At 45.4% G+C, this 18,718-nt stretch overlaps 1 protein-coding gene across 1 annotated transcript in view; it reads left to right on the forward strand.

The window, feature by feature from the left end:
• DRC12 (dynein regulatory complex subunit 12 homolog) overlaps window positions 1-17,428 on the forward strand; it is a 32,596-nt gene extending 15,168 nt beyond the window's left edge. The window contains exons 3-7 of the mRNA XM_069614373.1: window positions 9,245-9,307; window positions 9,820-9,939; window positions 10,872-10,964; window positions 12,032-12,162; window positions 16,329-17,428. Of these exons, the coding sequence (XP_069470474.1) occupies window positions 9,245-9,307; window positions 9,820-9,939; window positions 10,872-10,964; window positions 12,032-12,162; window positions 16,329-16,457 (536 nt within the window). The 3' untranslated portion in view covers window positions 16,458-17,428. The remainder of the gene's footprint in view (window positions 1-9,244; window positions 9,308-9,819; window positions 9,940-10,871; window positions 10,965-12,031; window positions 12,163-16,328) is intronic.
• The last annotated feature ends 1,290 nt before the right edge of the window (window positions 17,429-18,718 follow it).

An 18,718-nucleotide genomic window follows, 5' to 3' on the forward strand; every position in this document is an offset into this window, starting at 1 on the left:
AAGCCCAGTGGGCATGTCTTATGGTGTGTTGAAGGAAGCAGGAGCGGGGTGGTTAGTACATTGGCACTCTCTAAGTTCTTCTATGTGGCTAATTACACAGTTCTATATAGTGACACGCATGGTTAATTTCACAGGCTATCTAAGTGTGACGCTTGGCTAATCTTCCACAAATGTACCAGTTAGTTATTATTAGCTATTGGTCACTCATGCAGAACCCTTAGGTTGGTCCTTCATTCTGATCACTTGGGATGCTCCCTCAGGCAGATAATGGGTCTTCATTCGGGTCCCTTGATTTGGCCTGGCTTGCTGAAACCTTGAGTTGGTCTCTCAAGCAAATCTCTTTTGACAGCCTGCTAGGCAAGCCACTTCAGTTGGTCTCTCATGCAGTCTACTTTGGTTGGTCGATCGTCGATCATTCAGATCACTTGGGTTTGTCTGGTTGTAGGTCAAAGGATCGAAAAAAAAGGGTTGAATGACAAAAGGGTCGAGAAAATTCGACCGAAAAAAAAGGATCACATTTTTTTAACATTTTTTTGGGGGGGGGGGGGGGAGTCCCCTACCCAAACCCCCGTTTTTGGGGTAAAAAAAACCCTTTCAGAGCTACACTAGAGCAAAAAAAAAATAAAATATATATATATATATATATTTGTAAAAAAAATGTCGATCCTTTTGGTTTTCGGTCGAATGCACTCGACCCTTTTGCACTCGACCCTTTTGCTTTCGACCCTTTAACTGGACACCGGTTTTTGTCTCTCTTGCACATCTTCTGGATTGCTCTCTGAAGTATACTACTTGGGTGAGTCCCTCATGCCAGTTCCCTTTCTGATCATGAATGCATGTCTATGCGGTGGGTCCTTCATGCACACTCCTGGGGCTTATCTCTCAAACATACACCCGTTTTGTTCTCTCAATGCCACTTTTTGTGTTAGTCCCTGATGATGACCTCTTTGGTTGGTCTCTCTATGATTGGTTCTTCATCAGACCACTTGGGCCATTCCCATATGTAGATCTCTGGGGTTGATATATTATGCAGGCATATTGACTTAGTTGTTTACGTACTTGTCACACCATGCAGTTCTCTGCTATTAGTGCCTCATGCAGTTCCCTTTGGTTGGGTCATCCGGTAGACACTGTGGATTTATCTCTCATTCATGCCCCTTGGGGTGTTCCCCCATGCACACCCCTGGGCAAAGGTCTCATAAACACACCCTTCGAATTGTTCAGTCATTGCCACCATTTTTGTTGGTCCCCCATGGGGTGTCCCTTTGGTTTGGTACTGGATATGGACTCCTTAGCTTGGTCTGTTATTGGTCCCTCCTCAGACCACTAGGCCTCTTCTCATATGTAAATCCCTAGGGTTAGTCTCTCATGCAGGCACATTGACTTGGTCTTTTATGTGCCATACACCCCACAAAGTCCACTGTTATTGGTGCCTGACAGAAATCCCTTGGGTTAGCTCCTTATGTAGGCACCTTGGTTAGTTGTCTCATGCATGCCATTTGGGTGGTCTTGCATCCAGACCCCAGGGATTGGTTCTTCATTCAGAGCCATTGGGTTGGACCATCGTACTGACTCCTTGTGTTGGTCTCTCGGCAGAGGCAATGGACTGTTCTCTCAGGTGTACACCGTAACCTGGTCCCCAATACAGGTCCCTTGGCCTAGTTGTGGATGGAAACCTTTGGGATTGGTTCCACTTGCACACCCCTGGTGTTGCCCTTTCATGCATATTTATGGATTGTTCTCCAATTCACATCCTTTGTGTTGTTCCCTCATGCTAACCCTTTGATTTGGTCCTGGATGCATACCCATTTCGTTGGGCTCTCACCAATATCGTATTTAGGCTTTCTGCTGCCCTAGGCCCAAATAAGTGCATGCACCCCCTGCTGGCCCCCCAGCTTTACTCCAACTCTGCCAGACTCTGCACCTTCACCAGATTCCGACTCTTCAACAAACTCTGTCTGGTCAAAAACGACACCCCATCACCCCCACTTTGGCTCCATAACATTATAAGTACTTTTTAAGGTCACAGGGATAAAAAAGTTATTGCTTCCCTGCTATTAATTGAAGCCCGTCATCTTCTACGTTATGTTACTTGAAAGAGTGATTTCAGATCTCTACTGCCCAAGCTTTGGAGAAGGCAGTGTGTTCTACAGTTGAACACACTAGAGGTAATTGTTACAGCTAATTAATTGTTTACATTCAGTTAAGTCCAAAAACTATTTTTTGGAGGAAGTGATAAGAACATAAGCTGTCTGCCTACTGGACGCAAGTGAGAGAAGGTTTGAATGAGGAATTTTGGTTTCAATGGTAATATCTGGTGTGAGGAACTCATGGTGACGACAGTACGAATAGACACACGTGATCACAGTTCAAGGGTGTTTATTGGCCAATGAATTTTGTTTGCAGGTTGGAAAAACACCTAATCTAAACCTAAATCTAAGATGGGAACAAGCATTGGCCATCAAATGAAAAATAAGGCAATCCTAGTGGCGTTGTGTCAAAACAAAAAGGTCTATACTATGAAACCTATTGCCAAACCTCACAACTAATACAAAAAAGGGTGTAGGATAATTTTCAGGAAAAGAAGTGTTCATAAGTAGTATGTCAAGATGCACTAAACAGGGACTTGCTTGCCTGCGTTTTCTGCACGGGATAAGATGGGAGTCTGGAGCACAGCACACACTCGAACTTTCGCAGCATGCGCTAACAGTTGCAATAGCAACAATCGGAACTGTTGATGGCCAATTCTTGTTTCTTCTGAAAGTCTCTTGCCCAGAGGCGTAGCCAGGATTGTCTAGCAAACGGAGCCTGGTGCTAATGTAGTTGGACCCATTGCACTGACAAAATATCTGTAAATACGCACACAGTGCTGCTGAGACGTGGGTCGCGTGCCTGCTGGGCCTAGAGACCCAAGCTACTCCTCACTGATGACGCCCAACAAGGCGGAAACATGTCTGGGGATGCTTGTGGTCTCATGCAGAAGGGATGTGACCTGGCAGTTTGGGCTGGACTACCCCTTTGGGGGTGGGGCCAAGCCTGATTTGCATATGGTCTTTCCCCTTCTACAATTACTTGGCAGGCAAAGGACGATGGTCTGGAAGGTTGCCCAGAGCAATGCCAGAGGTTAAGATTCATTCTAAACCTTCCAGCCATCACCTCTTTTGTTTTGCTATTGTCACCCCGAGTGGGACGGGCATGCCCAGACGTGGATCCCGTGCCTGCTGGGCCTAGAGACCCAAGCTACTCCTCACTGCTGATGCCCAACAAGGCTGAAACATGTCTGGGGATGCTTGTGGTCTTGTGCAGAAGGGATGTGACCTAGCAGTTCGGACTGGACTACCCCTTTGGGGGTGGGGCCAAGCCTGATTTGCATATGGTCTTTACCCTTCTGTAATGGCGTGGCAGGCAAAGAACGATGGTCTGGAGGGTTGCCCAGAGCAATGCCAGAGGTTAAGATTCATTCTAAACCTTCCAGCCATCACCTCTTTTGTTTTGCTATTGTCACCCCGAGTGGGACGGGCATGCCCAGATGTGGGTCCCGTGCCTGCTGGGCCTAGATACCCAAGCTACTCCTCACTGATGATGCCCAACAAGGCTGAAACATGTCTGGGGATGCTTGTGGTCTCGTGCAGAAGGGATGTGACATAGCAGTTCAGGCTGGACTACCCCGCTTTGGGGGTGGGGCCAAGCCTGTTTTGCATATGGTCTTTCTCCTTCTGTAATGGCTTGGCAGGCAAAGAATGATGGTCTGGAGGGTTGCCCAGAGAAAATCCAGAGGTTAAGATTCATTCTAAACCTTCCAGCCATCACCTCTTTTGTTTTGCCTACCCTGCCTACGCCTCTGCTCTTGCCTTCAAGGGCCCGATGTATCCAATAACAAAACAAACACAAAGTTCTCTTTCACAGTTCAAGGGTGATGACTTCACCCCTGGGTCCCCCTCTCCTGGGTGCCGACCCTTCACTCACAAATCTCAAAATATTTTCAAATAGTTCTGGTGCACATCCCTTGTCCAGACTTACCTTTGTTAACACCCTGTTTTTCGGGAGTTTAGACTTAGTCCCCTTTTCATTAGCATCCCTCTTCTGAGTTCAGTCTCTCCAATTTCACATTCACTTTGACTCTCAATGTTCTCTGGATTCACTTCCCTTTTACTTTCACCCTGGAGATTCACTTTCCTTACTTTCTCAAATGTGTAGATCAAAGTCTTTCGATTGTATGAGGATTTTACTAGACCTCCAGTACGACCACTTTGACCTCTTCTGCTGGCTCTCCTACGACCTTCTGGTTTCTGTAGTTTTATTCAAACGGGGATCTACCAAAGTCTCTCGGAGCGACACCCACGTGGTGCCGGTTCCCTCTGCAGCTGGTCTCCCCATAACACCTTTACAGTTATTTCCCAGTTCATTAAACTAACTTCAAACTTGCCACTTTGTTTTCCTCATTTAACACAGCCTTATCGGTTCTCCCCTCGACTCACTGGCTGTGATGAACCGCTTGGCTTTCTGCTTTACTGGAGTCAAGGCCGGTACCACAGTAGCAGGAGTTTCCCTTACTCCCGCTTATCAGCGTCGACATGCTCTGTGTACCGTCGACATCTGCTGCAAGACACTTGTGCTATTGTCTGCGGTCTTAGGCTCTCCTCCACGAGGATTCCACAGGTCTGGGTCGAAAAGGGCAAGGTCACTTCTCTCCTCACCACCCTCTCACATCCTGCCACCTTTCTCCTTCTCTTGAACTGCCGTGCCGATTAGCCATCTCGTTGTGCTGTCTGCTGTGCTCGTAGTGTGCTTTCTTGCTCCACCCTTTATCTCTGTGGGGAAATGAAAGGGCTTTCAGGTGTGTGTGATTTTGGTTAATAGCTCGACTTTGCCTGACCCTTGTATTGGGACATGTCAGGTAACCAACATTAATATTAGTTTGTTTTATATCACAGTAACAAAAAGTATTTGTATTGGAAAAAGAGGCTGTTGGAGGTTTCAAGTGTCCTACGGGGTAGGATGGGGAAAAGGTGTCGCAAGAAAGAAAATGGTTGGTAGGCTGAGAAAGACGAGATGGGTAGGATTTGTGGGGAAAACGACCTGCGTGGTAGGATGGGGAAAAGGTGTTAGAAGGGGGATACTGCGTCTCACCCATCGGTGTCCCACCCCCACTCCCAGAGGACTTCCTCATCCATGTGATCCTCCCCCACTGGTCCACCACCAGGAACTGGATCCAATAGTGATAGCCATGTACTGGCCACCTAGATGACATATCCCCGGGGACTAACTAGGGAGACACCTTCAGGTTTCTCACACTGGTTTCTCTCACAAATTGTCTGCTGTCACTCTATGAGAAGCACCTAGACTGGTTTGTAAGATTAATGCAACATAACTAAAATTCTACATCCGGTCTTGTAAATTGATAATTTACAGATGAAATATATGCAAGTGGTTCAGACACACCTTATAAAAATGTTGAATAAAAAGAACTCAGCCCCCTTTTCATGGTTGCAGCTCTGGTGTTAGCATGGGGGCAAAATGGAAATAAGGCAAGTTACCAGCTGCAGCCAATGTACCTCCAATCCCTTGGGCTTGAACGTCATTAACATATGGCAAAATCACAAGTGAAATGTGTAAACTCTGCCTGGGCATAAATCCCTCAGTAGAGTAGAGACTGTTGGAGAAGATTCTTGGAATCGTTGGCTGTGTATTCCCAGGTTGGAGTAATGGATAAGGGCGACACTGAAGATTCATGTGTGGGAAGCTACAGCATTCCTCATAGCTGCACAAAGCAGGCACCTTTTATAACTAATGAAATGGTACATAATGTGTACATCATTGCTGTTTGTGCAATTGTTCAAAATACCCAACACTCCCAGAGTAAAACTGAGCAATGGTTTTGGCGTTCCAGCACAATTGTACCTTTGTGGGTGTGGTTTAGGCTCTGGGTCCTGCCAGCTTGCGTTTAAAGTAATTTAAAATGTTTTTGAACTCTGTAGAGTTGGTTGGACTGTAAATTACATATGAACATTTTGAGATGTGTGGGTACAGATTTAGAAGTCCTGCTGTCGTTTGTAGTACTGTTTCACAGTAAAAGTCCTACCTTATATTTTATATTTAAAATATAATTAATGTAAACATTACCCATACGCATCACAGTTCTGCATTGTATACGCATCACAGTTCTGCATTGTGTGACATACCTTGCAGTTGATTCTCCTGGTAGTACTGAGCATGCAACAGAATGCCATCAAAGACACAAGATAAACCCAGCAGTGATGCCATTTGCTGCTTAGCACTGAGCTGCTTCTGTAAAGATGGCTGAATGGATATCTTTACTGGACACCTTTACAACTTTGAAACAGTGTGTACCTTTGGCACACGGTTTTTGTTCTCACCCTTCTATAGCTTTGGGTATGCTTTCACAGGTTTCTTGATGCACTTGCGCATTCAGACTCACTCTTCACCATTTTAACTTCTCCATGAGCCATTTCATGCCTGCACCTTTTGGGTCGGCCACAGGTCTCTGAAATGTGGGGCTGGGAAATGAGTGCTTCATTCTAAACATCATTTAAGTGCCGCCTGTGGGAACTCTGTGCTTGACGTAAGCATAGGCATGCATTTAATATTGTAAAATGATGCATAATTTTTAACCTTTACTTTTCTGAAGGGAAAACCCTAATTTTTGCGACGGTTTAAAAAAATGCACGTTGTGTGTTTGAATATAAAAGTGATTGCTTAACACAGTGTATGCGTGTATTGATTAGAAAGGACTCCAAAGATAATGTGAAGTGGCTTTCTGCTGCCATAGGCCCAAATAAGTGCATGCACCCCCTGCTGGCCCCCCAGCTTTACTCCAACTCTGCCAGACTCTGCACCTTCACCAGATTCCGACTCTTCAACAAACTCTGTCTGTGTGGTCAAAAACTACACCCCATCACCCCCATTTTGGCTCCATAACATTATAAGTACTTTTTAAGGTCACAGGGATAAAAAAAAGTTATTGCTTCCCTGCTATTAATTGAAGCCTGTCATCTTCTACGTTATGTTACTTGAAAGAGTGATTTCAGATCTCTACTGCCCAAGCTTTGGAGAAGGCAGTGTGTTCTACAGTTGAACACACTAGAGGTAAAACCAATGAGGTTTTGGCTGTTTTGCATATTAAAGAACATTTGGGGAAGATAAGAATGAGCAAAGAGCTTTATATCTGTCAAATATGTCTGTGAGAGTTGTACGACTGAATCACTAAATACCTAAAACACCATGGGTTTGATACGCATTTCCTTTTTCTTTCATATATAAACTTAAGTTACCCTAACAATAAAGCTTTTGCAAATATCAAGCATATATACAAGTTTGGCCATCAAAGACTATAACTGTTGGATTGGAATGACTGCTTACAGCTTAAAATTACTCAATGTTGTGGATCAGCCAGACCGAGAGAAACAAAATTGGCATTACATTTAAAAATTGGCAACCAGTATATGTAAAATAAACTGCAATAAAATGCAGCTCCTCTAGTCGGCCTTGTAAATATGTCTATGGCTCTCATGCAGCCGCCCTGGCTTGTTCTCCTAAAGACCTTCTAAGATGTTATCTCATGGACACCCCTTGGCTTGGTCATTCCCCGGACCACTTGGGCCAGTCCCAAATGCAGAACTTTGGGACTGGTCCCTCTTGTTAACCCCTTGGATTGGTCCCTCATGCATACCTCCTTTGATTAGTCTCTCATGTAGACTTCTTGAGTTGATCTCTCATGCAGAATCCTTGGGTGGGTCCCTCATTATGACCAATGGGGTTCACCTCTTATTCAGATGGCCGTGGTTGGTCTTGCATGTAGATCCCTTGGGCTGCTCACTTATGCAGAGCCTGGGGTTGGTCCCTCATGCATAACCCTGGAGTTACCTCTTCATAGTGTCCCCTTTGGGTTGATCTCTCATACATATGGCTTGAGATGCTCCCTCCTGCCCCTACCTCTGATAGGTCCCTCATGCCGGCCTCATGTCGGTGATCCCACATGCAGACCCCTTGGGCTACTCTAATGTAGACCAAGTTAGTTTATTACGCCACGTGGAAGCATTGGATTGGTCTCATGTAGATCCCCTTGGGATGGTCACATGAAATATCATTAAGATGGTTCCTCAATGTAAAACCCTTGAGTTATTCCCTCATTCAGACATATTTGTCTCATACAAACACGTTGGGTGATTTCCTCAATACAAAGCCGCTAGTTTAGTATCTCAAACAGACTCCTTCTATTGGTATCATATAGACCTGATGGGTTAGTATCTCATGTAGATCTGTTGGGTTGATCATTATGCTGATCCCTTTAGTTTATCTCTCATGTAGACATTGGTTGGTCCTTCAAGATAACCCCTGGAATGGTACCTCATGCAGATTGCTTGGATTGGTATTAGGCAGACCACTTAGGTTGGTCCTTCCACATACAACCCTTGAGTTGGCCAATACAGACACACAGTGAGCGTGTTTCAGAGGTAACAACAGAACAGATATACGGGGGGGGAATACAGAGTGGCACAGAGGCGGGGTACAGCTGTACCGGGTTAGCGGGGAAGAGAGGGGCGGGCGGCGTCTAGCGAGTCAGATGGCACGAAGGGCAATGTGATGGGCAATGTGATGGGCAATGTGATGGGCTAGGTGTTGGCTGCAAATCTCATATTAACAAAAGACCTTGAAAGCGTGCATTAACATTGTCTGCGGTTCCATACTGCTACAAATAAATACATTGTTCTTTTCTCCCATCGCTCCCCTTTTCTTCCTTCTGCCTTTTTTTTGTCTCTATTCCATACTCCTTTTTCCACCTCATCCATTCCTGCCATCCACTGCTGCTTTTTCTCCCATCTCCCTTTTCAACTCCTTCACTGAGCTTGCTGGTCTCTCGTTTCCCGCGTCTTTTTCCTTCTTTCTCACCCCTCACTCCACATTTCCCCTTTCCCCCACTTTATCTTGCCACCTTATATATCACTCTCCTCCTGTGTCACTCTGTGCTTCTCATCACTCTTTCCCTTTCACGCTCATGTTCTCTTTTCCCTGGCTGTGATCTTCATTTTGAGTTTCCCCATTCCACCCCCTATTATCCCTCCTCTCTGTATTCTTTTTGCTTAATGTTTTCTTCACTTCCGCTTCTCACTGCACTGGCCTTTTCTCCATCTCCAATTCCTCTTCTATCCCCCTTTCTCCTCTCCCTCCCCTTTTCCCCATGCTCTCTTTTGTCACCCTCTCTCCCCACTCTTCCGTGGTGCAGATGGAATTGAAGAGAAGTATCGGCGTTCTACCTTGGAAGTGGAAGTTCTGCAGGACCACCTTGGTAAGGACACGCCGTTCACCATGATCTTCTTTCTGATGGCGCTATACCCCTGGCTATTCACCAATACCCTTTTTCTCTCGCCCTATTTACTGTAACCCCATTGCTCGTGCCCAACCCCGATGCCATGACTCCATTCTTCTTGACCATTCCTTTTAGCATATTCCCCTCTACTTGATTCTCTGCGGCTTATTTACTAGAACCCTGCATGACATGAATCTCTTGCCTGTGATCGTAAACAGCAACAGCTTACACACCTAGAGTGACACATGCATTATGCAAAAGAGAAGGCGTTCTCTGTGTTGGCTTGCATTTTAGGTGAGAGAAAACCAAAATAAACCTATCAAACCTTCGGGGACATCCTTTTCAGCCTCAATGTTCTTGGTATTTATATAATCCCATACTTAAATACTTTGCCGTTTATGCCCATTTCTTTTGGCCCCATTGTCTCTGACTCCTATCCAACTCCCACCTCCCATTCATTGACTGAATATATCCTGCTCTTAACCTTTCAGCACTGCGCAGAGATGTGGCTCGGAGAGCCCAGGCCAAAAGTGGTGCACTCAAGGTCAAATTGGAGGAGCTGGAGCAGGAGCTGGAGGGTGAACGCCATGATAAGAAGGCCATTTACACAGGTGAGATGGGCACGGTGTAGCGGGAAGAGCCATCTGTACTATAACAAAGGCACACTGGGAGAGCACTGCTTCAAAGTGAGCAACAGAGGAAGGGGCTGTCTTTCTGACACTTCGGGTGATCGTGTTCCTGTTTTCCTGTTTCCTGCTGGTAAGAGGCTACCTCAGTAGATACTTGCCCCTTGTGATCATAGTCACGCCATCTCCATGATCTGGAGTCCCCGGTCTATAGAGATATTGACTGCCATTTGCCCCAGGTGGTGGTCAACATGTCTACAAGTTCTGGACTTCCCAGTCATAGGCGGTGACCATCATTTGCCCCAGCATTGGTGGTCAATTCATCTAAATGGTCTGGAGTCCCCACCTGTAGAGGCATTGACGATCATCCACTTGTGGTGATCCACCCTTCTCCATTGTCAAGAATCCCCGTCAATAGGGGCATTAACCTGGTGGTTATGGTCAATCCTTCTCCATGGTCTGGAATCCCCCATCAGTAGAGGCATTGATATTCATCTGTGCCTGGAGATGAAGCATGCTCTCTCACCACACTCTGGAACTCCTGCTTAGTGGAGGCATTAACCTTCATTGGCTGTCACAGTGGATTTCAATCGTTTCCCAATCGCTGGAGTCCTCCCTTAGTGGAGGTATTGGTCATCACCTGCCTTTAGTAGAGGAGATCAGTTTGCCTCCATGGTTTACACTCCATTATTAGTAGGTGCAGTAAACGTCCCTGTCCCCTGTGGTGATCCATCCGTGTGCGTTGCCTGTAGAGTCTGGTCATCGAAGGCCTTGATCTTTAGCAGCCCCTGGAAGTTGCCATCCGTCTCTGTGATCTGGATCCTTGTCAATAGACCATCACCTTCCTCCTGTTTTGGCATGCAGTGAGTGGAACCTTGCTCTCAGGTTTCATCTTGTGTCTCTTGTCTTTCTTCCAGAGATGATCCGGCAGTACAAGGAGATGCAGCTAGAGACCGACGCCCGGATACATCAGCTGGAAACGAATGTAAATTCTCTGCAGGACCAACTGGGTGTGTATAGTCTTCCATGGAGAGGTTAGCTTGAGGAGACTCTAAATGCACATACCACCACAGAGACTAGATGTTTGTGACCCTGGACTACACACTCAGCACGCAGATGCGCATCCAGGGGAGAAAGACATGGTCTTAAAATCAACACAGATCATGAAGAAGGCTAAAACCTCTTGTGATAGACTGCAATCTGCAAGGGCCTTCTGCCAAGAAACCTTGTACACTTCATCTGGAATTTTGTAGCTATCGACCTTTTCTTGACGCACACACCCTTACAATTTCACGCACACAGTACATACACTCTTGAACGTGCTGTACAACAACCTGCAGACCTCTTCCCTCGAACCCCTGGTCTGCTTTATCACAATGTCTACCATACACCTCAAACTCACCCCCTGTTATGTTATGTTACGGAAATGTATAAAGCGCACGGTCACCTGGAGGTCAACCGCACCCCCTGTCCAACGCGCAATGCCATCAGCTCCCTCCTTCGAAATCACAGTAATTTCTCACATAGCTGCATGTCAACCCTTCCTTTTTAGGTGACGCTTTTTTCTAAAAAAAAAATGTCTATATTCCATAGATTTTTACTTTACCCCTCCAAAAATTTCCTTCACTGCAATGCAAGTCAATGGTAAAAAATCAATTCTCCCGATTTCCGTCTCGCACACCTGGTTAATGTAAAATGTTGCCTTGTATGCCCATAACAGACCACCATTCTTCCGCTGTCGATCCCCACTCACTGATCTACCCACCCTCTGTCGTTCACTTACCCATCTATTCACCGTCAATCTGTCAGGAAGGTGAAGTGGGTCCGTACCAAGAATAACCACACATTAACCTGTACTGGAAGGACGTCAGGAAGGCTACTAGCTTTCCAGCCCCCATACCCAACCACATGTCCGGACCGCCCATCTCCCGCCCCAGGGCCACGCATTGACTTCTAACCACAGAAGTGGATTCCGCAATCACAAGGCAAAGTCATCAGCGCCACCATGTTCTGCAAATAGCAGAGGTGTCCTTTACCAATCACAGGTAATATAAGATGACATGTTCTCACCACACAGGGATGTGCCAGCGTGAGGTGCAGGATCTAAAGGAAGAGAAAGAGAGGATCCTAACGGAGAAGAACGAGGCCATTGAGGCGCTGGAGCACAAGGTCAACAGCATGGAGGCAGAATATGAAAAAATCCTACATGTGAGTACAGCCGGGGTCGGTGCTAGCACCTAACTACGTACACTGCCAACACAACAATAGACGCATCCCTCGTGGTACACAGATTCCACGCCGGCGTATGAAAGCATGAAGGTAAAATGCTTGAATATGCAAGACCATAGGAAAGACACATTTCTCAACCAAACGCATGTCGGCCCCAGAGGGTCTGGGAAGCCATCTTACCTGTCATTCACCTCTTCATTGCTCTAGGAGCCTTGGCTACGCTCTTGCGTTTCTGTGTTGGTGAGACGGGGAAGGTTCTTGCTCTACAGGCCCCTGCCCATTGCTCCAGGCCCCTTCCCATTGCTCCAGGCTCCTTCCCATTGCTCCGCTTGTCCTAGGCACATCCCCTCGGGCCTGCCTTAGCTCGGGTTAGCCGGCTGTTACAGGCCATGTCCACCCTCCTGGCAGGGCATGAAAGCCATATTCGCACCCAGTGAAGGGCGCTCAGCCAGTCAGGTGGCTGTAACAACAGGGGAGAATACACAATCCCTGCCTGCTGTCCCAGCCACCCTAGCTGGGTGAGCCCTAAGGGTAGCTCTTTTTTTTTTAGTCCCTTTTTCATTGCGGGGAGGCAACAGGGAGCCTCTCCCTGTTGCCTGCTCTCCCCCTCCACTTACCCGCAGTAACAGACACTTGCACTCTGGTCCCAGAGCTCCTCCTGTCTGCTAAATCCTGCGGTGGGAATAGCGTTCATGCCCTGGCTGGGGGGCGGACATGGGCTTGAACGGCCTGCAGCCCCAGCTGTGGCCCACGCATCGCTCAGGCCTACCAAAGCTTGGGCTGGAGGGCTGTTAAAGCCCATATCCGCCTGCAGCAGGGGTGTTAAAGCTATATTAATGATTTGGGGGATTGAATGGTAAAAGGCTCTGTGAGCCATGCTAAGATCTTAAAGCTTACCCTTGCTTTCTCTGGTAGCCAGTGAGAAGTATGCTCCACCGGAGTAATGTTTTCAAAATACTGTAGTTTAAGGAGCACGTGAGCCGTTGTGTTCTGCATTCTCTTCAGTGACATCAAATATTTGGGTGAGCCCAAATAACAATTATTATTGTACTCTACTCTATATGGGACATAATCAGAGAAATGATATCCTGGAATTTGAAAATTCAAGGTTGGGAATATCCATCCCCTCATCTGTAAATGTGAAAATAATGTCTTCATAACCACTGCCATTTAAGGGGCGGTGGAAAGTTTAGTTTTAGTTAACACCCAAGGTTCTGAACCACAGGGATCAGAGTCTGACTCTGGAGAGGTTGATCTGGCCAGATATTTGAAGTCCAACCTTCTAGAGAGGTGCCACTGCCAACCAACAATATTTCTGCTTTTGAGCGATTCGATTTAAGGACACCTCATCCTGTCCATTCATTCATTTCCACCGTACAGACAGCAAAATTGCATTTGGAAAAAGTTTGGTCTGATACCAATTTATGTTTCGTTGGCTTACGTATGCACCTGCACTCACAAACTGTGAATGGTGGTTATTGGTTGTTTAAAGAAATTGTTAAAAAGCAAGGGGAACAATGGGGGGCTCTGAGAAATTGTACATTTTGATGCTCCCAGGACTGATTCAAAAGGGGGTCATATAAATTTGTTTATTGTCGGCAAAGACAGTGCCAATCCAAGAAAAGGCATGCTCCCTAATACCCTTGTTTAGAAGGCGTGTGAGCATAATCTGGTGGCCAATGGTGTCGGATGCTATTGAGAGTTCCAAATGAACTGAGACATCCATCTGGCCCTCATCTATTTCTCATCTTAATTTGTCAAGTAAATAGTGGTTACATCTGATTCCGTATGGTGCAGCTGTCTAAACCTGCCTGAGTCGGGTCCAGAAAGTCATTTATCAAAGTTTGCATTTGCTGGGTGGCTTGCCTTCTTTCATAATTTGGCATGAAAAGGAAGATTAGAGATGTGTCTGTACTTAAGCCAATCTTCCACAACCGTAGATGGCTTTTTTCAGAAGATGAGTCGCTCTAAATAATCTTAAAGACTTGCACGACAATACCAGAAGGTAAAAACAGGGTTAAGATTTCCCCAAGACGAGAGTCTGTGGGCCCTGAAAGTGTTAATTCCTCATAGAGTTTTGGAGGACAACAGTCTATATCCTGGCGACCCGGCACAATTGCTGCCTCCCGCCAGAAGGGAGTAAATGTTGATAATATTGTCACAATGTCCATTTCAGGCCTAGTGGAATGGACAGGCAAATCAAGAGAAAAGGGAAAACCGTACTTAGTTTTTTACATATTCAATGATTGTCACATGGTGCCTGTGAAGGGAGTATGTCATTGTGAGATGCTGAAAGATGACATCATTCTCTGATTATCTGATCAAGTTCCTTTCTGCTGGAGGGAGCAGATTTTACCCTCAACTGGAAATACCTTTTTATTTTTTGTTGCATTTCCAATATCTCTTTAACACATTCTGTGATGTCACTTTGCAGTGAGGGTTAATGATATTGCCTCCAAAATCCTTTGCAGACTCTTTTGATTTTTTTTTCATTTGTTGAATTTTAGGAGTGAAGCATTTGGAATGAATCAATTGTCATACTGTTTCTTAGCATTCATTGGGGTTTGTTCGCCCACTGCTGCATTGATCCAGTCTGTGAAAGATGAAAACTGACCATGTATGCCAGCAGGGTAATTATCCTTCTCTAAGTTGGAAGTTGATAAACTCGCCTTGGATTTTTGTTTCGAATCATCTTTCCAGCTTCGTGCCGGGTCTCTAGATAAGTCTTGCTTGTCTGTGAAGTGTAACTTTCAGCTGCACTAAAAATCAAGTCAAGGGGTATGGACTATCTCATGGGAAGCCCATGGTCCCCGATGTGGAAGATGGACATTTTCCATATAGAAGAAGAATTATTTGCTCTGGGATCTTTCTCTACATCAACTTTTACGGTGAAGACTCCCTAATTCATGTACATGTTTTTATTTGGCTAATAATTATGTAGTTAAATCAGCATGATGTTGCTGCAGTAGGTTGTCGGTCTTGGGGGGGGTCTACATATAAGAAAGAAAAGCGCAGTATCTGAGATGCCATAAGCACGGGTAACTAGTAATCTTTCACTATTGGAAAGCAGTGTGCAGTCTTTATATAGAATATTTGATAAAGAATGAACATATACTGAATATTTTATAACGAACATTTTTATAGAGAATGCGTTTAGGGGTGGGGTAAAGAGTTAAATATTTTGGGGAAACGGTTGGGCACTTTCCGTGCACCAGGGAGTTGAGTAACTAACTGCCAAACCTCCTCCCAACCTGCCAGTACTATATCTGGTTACAATTTTGTAGCCTGTGGAAATCCAGGATTATTTAACAAAAAGTATTCCTATCTTAAAATTGACGATCGCCGAGAATCTGTGTTATGTTTAACCGCAGATTGCGTGATAATGAGAGCATGCGACAGTTTACAGCTCCAGGTGTCCTGTGCTGATGTTGCAGGCGGAGGAGTTAGGAAGGCTTGTTCCAACACATTCCCCTAAAATGCCCTCTACTCCCAGGAGGCCCCTTGAAGACGGGCGAGCAGATTTTTCTCAATGCCAGGAATGAATTTTTCAACCTGGCCACACTTTGTTTGCAGCATCTCATGTCACATCCTGGTCGCAGGCTGGGTCGCCTTTGTGTCACCTATTGCATCACCACATAATTGACAGGTAAATGATGATGTAATCTGAGCATAATACTAGTAATAGAAGAAAGACTGTGGGCCACCCACAACAACAAGGAAACCAGGGGCACAAATTGCAATCCTCATGCCCCCCCAAAGTTTCGACTCCTTGTGTGTGTAGTAGCAGCTATCCCTTGTTCCTGTACAAGATTAATTTTTTCCTGTGATGGCGTGATTAATCGCCAAGATTCCTTCACTCTTCCATTTCAACAACAAAGATAGACACAATCCCTCCGGTCCAACAGACATCCGCCCGCACCAGAGGAACTGTACAGGTAGATAAGCCACCACTTGGTCCTACTTGGTCTTCTAGCGCTTCTAAACTACAGTCTTCACTTACTCTCCCATGGCAGGACTGTAATAATCTGGGCTCCCAGGTTCAACAAATGAAGGGATTGCAAATCATTACGTAATTGGCGGGGAGGGGGCATTAGGAGTGGTGCAAAGTTCTAAACCTGTCTCCTCTCATTTTCTCTTCTTGACAGGACAGCTTGGATGGGCTTCTTTCCAAAATCACAATGGCCAAAATGCAGTGGACAGAGCAGGCCACGTCTATCCACCTGGCATGCAAACGGACGCTGCACGAGTGTGGACTCAACCCCCTAGACATCTAAATGCTACCCGGCCATCACTGGATTTAGGGACACCCTTGATTTCTTCTGTCTGAAGCACAGGGAAATAATCTGGATGTGGGTTTATTTAGCACAGCCCCAGAAAAATGTATCTCTTTACACCCACCACAAGAGAAAGCAGATTACATATTTAAGGCTGAAGTCCCCAAGAAGCGACAGAAATTATATAGGAGGTCTGAGGTCAATGAGAGAAGGAGGTGGAACTTGTAAGGGGCCAGAGGGCTCGTAGGGCCACCATACACTGTGAGGTAGAGTGAGTCCAATGCCAGAGAGGCAGCGATACACTGGAATTAAACTAATGCACCATATGGGCAGCTTTACACCAGATGGACCGCCATATGGCAGAAGTGCTGGTGTACACTGAGACGCAGTCCAACACCACCAGAAAGTCAGACCATGGAGGGTCAGGCGTATAGTAGTGGGGCAGTCTTGCACCAGACGTGCAGTTGCACACTCAGGCAGTCTCACAATGGTGAAGAGTCCTATGGCAGAGTGGCAGAGTGGCAGAGTGGCAGAGTCAGGTCAGTAGGGCAGTCATGCAGGTGGGATGCATCATGCATGGTGGTACCCGGGGGTGGTGTCTGCTTCAGGCGAAGCAGTTCTCCTAAATGAAACTTTAATTGGAGATGCAGCTTACACTTTTTTTTAAGGTCCGCATCATTGCAGTGTGTCCTGAATCAGGGCCAGTGTGCTATCCCAGGTGACCAAGGGGTGTGAACAAACAAAAATAGTGTTGTTATATAGATTACGATTGCCAAATGACCCTGTCTGGGAAAATCATACCCTCTGATAGCCTGTGCGCCGTGTCTTCATTATCTCTGAACTGCTTGCTCAAATGGATGAGGCAGTGGGTTTGCAGGAATGCGACATTGTCATTATTCTGCAAAACCTCCACCTCTGCGATCGATTCATGCAATCCCAGCAGGTAAAAATAAAAGCATTTTAGCTGAAAAGGTTGACTAACATAATTGTGTTTTGTGTGTCCGTTCAAGCTTTCCATCTTAAAGTAATATCTGTTACGTAACATATCTGTTTTTCGGCTGTTTCTAAATAGTCAATTATGTGGTTTGACATGTTTAACTGTTGACATAACTCATCTGGGGCTGCCAGTTTCTCAATATGATTTAGACCGGCACTGTAGTCATGTTCACAACCAAATTAATGAAGCTCGGGGAACTTTTTGTGCAGTCACTCTTGGACCTCCGCGACTTGATACAGCATAAAAGTGTTACAGTGTCGCACCGGTGGGAGCAGAGAATGGAGACATAGAGTTCCCCACTCCGTTTGCAAAATGTGAAAAAGGGTTTCTGCGCCCATCTATTACTGCGCCACAGTGAAGTTCAGGTATCGACCAAAACCAGTTTTTCTTAAATCATCTTACATTTATTGATAGCCCATAAGGATGACATGTGTTTCGGCACCATAAGTGTGCCTTTTTCAAATCTGGGCATTAAGGGTCGCTTGATAAACTATATACAAGACAGCAGAATTTAAATAAAATTACAAAGCAATTTTTGTGATGCATAGATGAAACAGATTCCCCGGGGGTTCCCAAAAGACCAAATGCATATCAATCATATTATCCAGCATATGACCAGAACAGATCAGCATTTTTGTTAATAACACAAAACAAAATATATCACCCATTTGTTTCCACACCATTATGATTCCAAGAAAGCATGTGTAAATCCATCAAAACATCAAAAAATAAAAACATAGAACATACCATCATGGCGCCCAAACGTAGTGACGGGACATGAAAAATCACCGTAGGAGAGGAAGGGGAGGGAGGGAAACATCATTGGTAGAACAGGAAAAAAATAACATAAAAGGACTAAAGATTAGTTTATATTTTACTTGCTAGTTACATTTAAAATAAATCTGTCTCCAGATAGGGCTTACCTATCGTCGGAAATGCGTGCACTGGTCTCGTGTTATTAGAGAGAGTCCCATCAGACTCATAAGCGCGACGAGCACTTCAACAAAAAAAAAAGAACACAGTGGGAGAATATGTTAATTTTCCCTGCTTGATACGGTATCGAAGTTTTACTTTTTATCTTAGAGTTTTATTTCTATCAGGATTCAGGTATCTGACAATCCTCCTGTTTTTTTTTTTAAATATTTAATTAATTGTTCATACTAAAGTGCCCGACCTGGAGATGTTGTATTTAAATCTTAACTAGGTTACGTTTTCTCCAGGTTGCTAATAGGAGCAGAAACTCCAGCATAACGATTAAACTTGG

The sequence above is a fragment of the Ambystoma mexicanum genome, chromosome 9 (genome assembly GCF_040938575.1).
Source record: "Ambystoma mexicanum isolate Mex_15411 chromosome 9, UKY_AmexF1_1, whole genome shotgun sequence".
Taxonomy (NCBI): Eukaryota; Metazoa; Chordata; class Amphibia; order Caudata; family Ambystomatidae; genus Ambystoma; species Ambystoma mexicanum.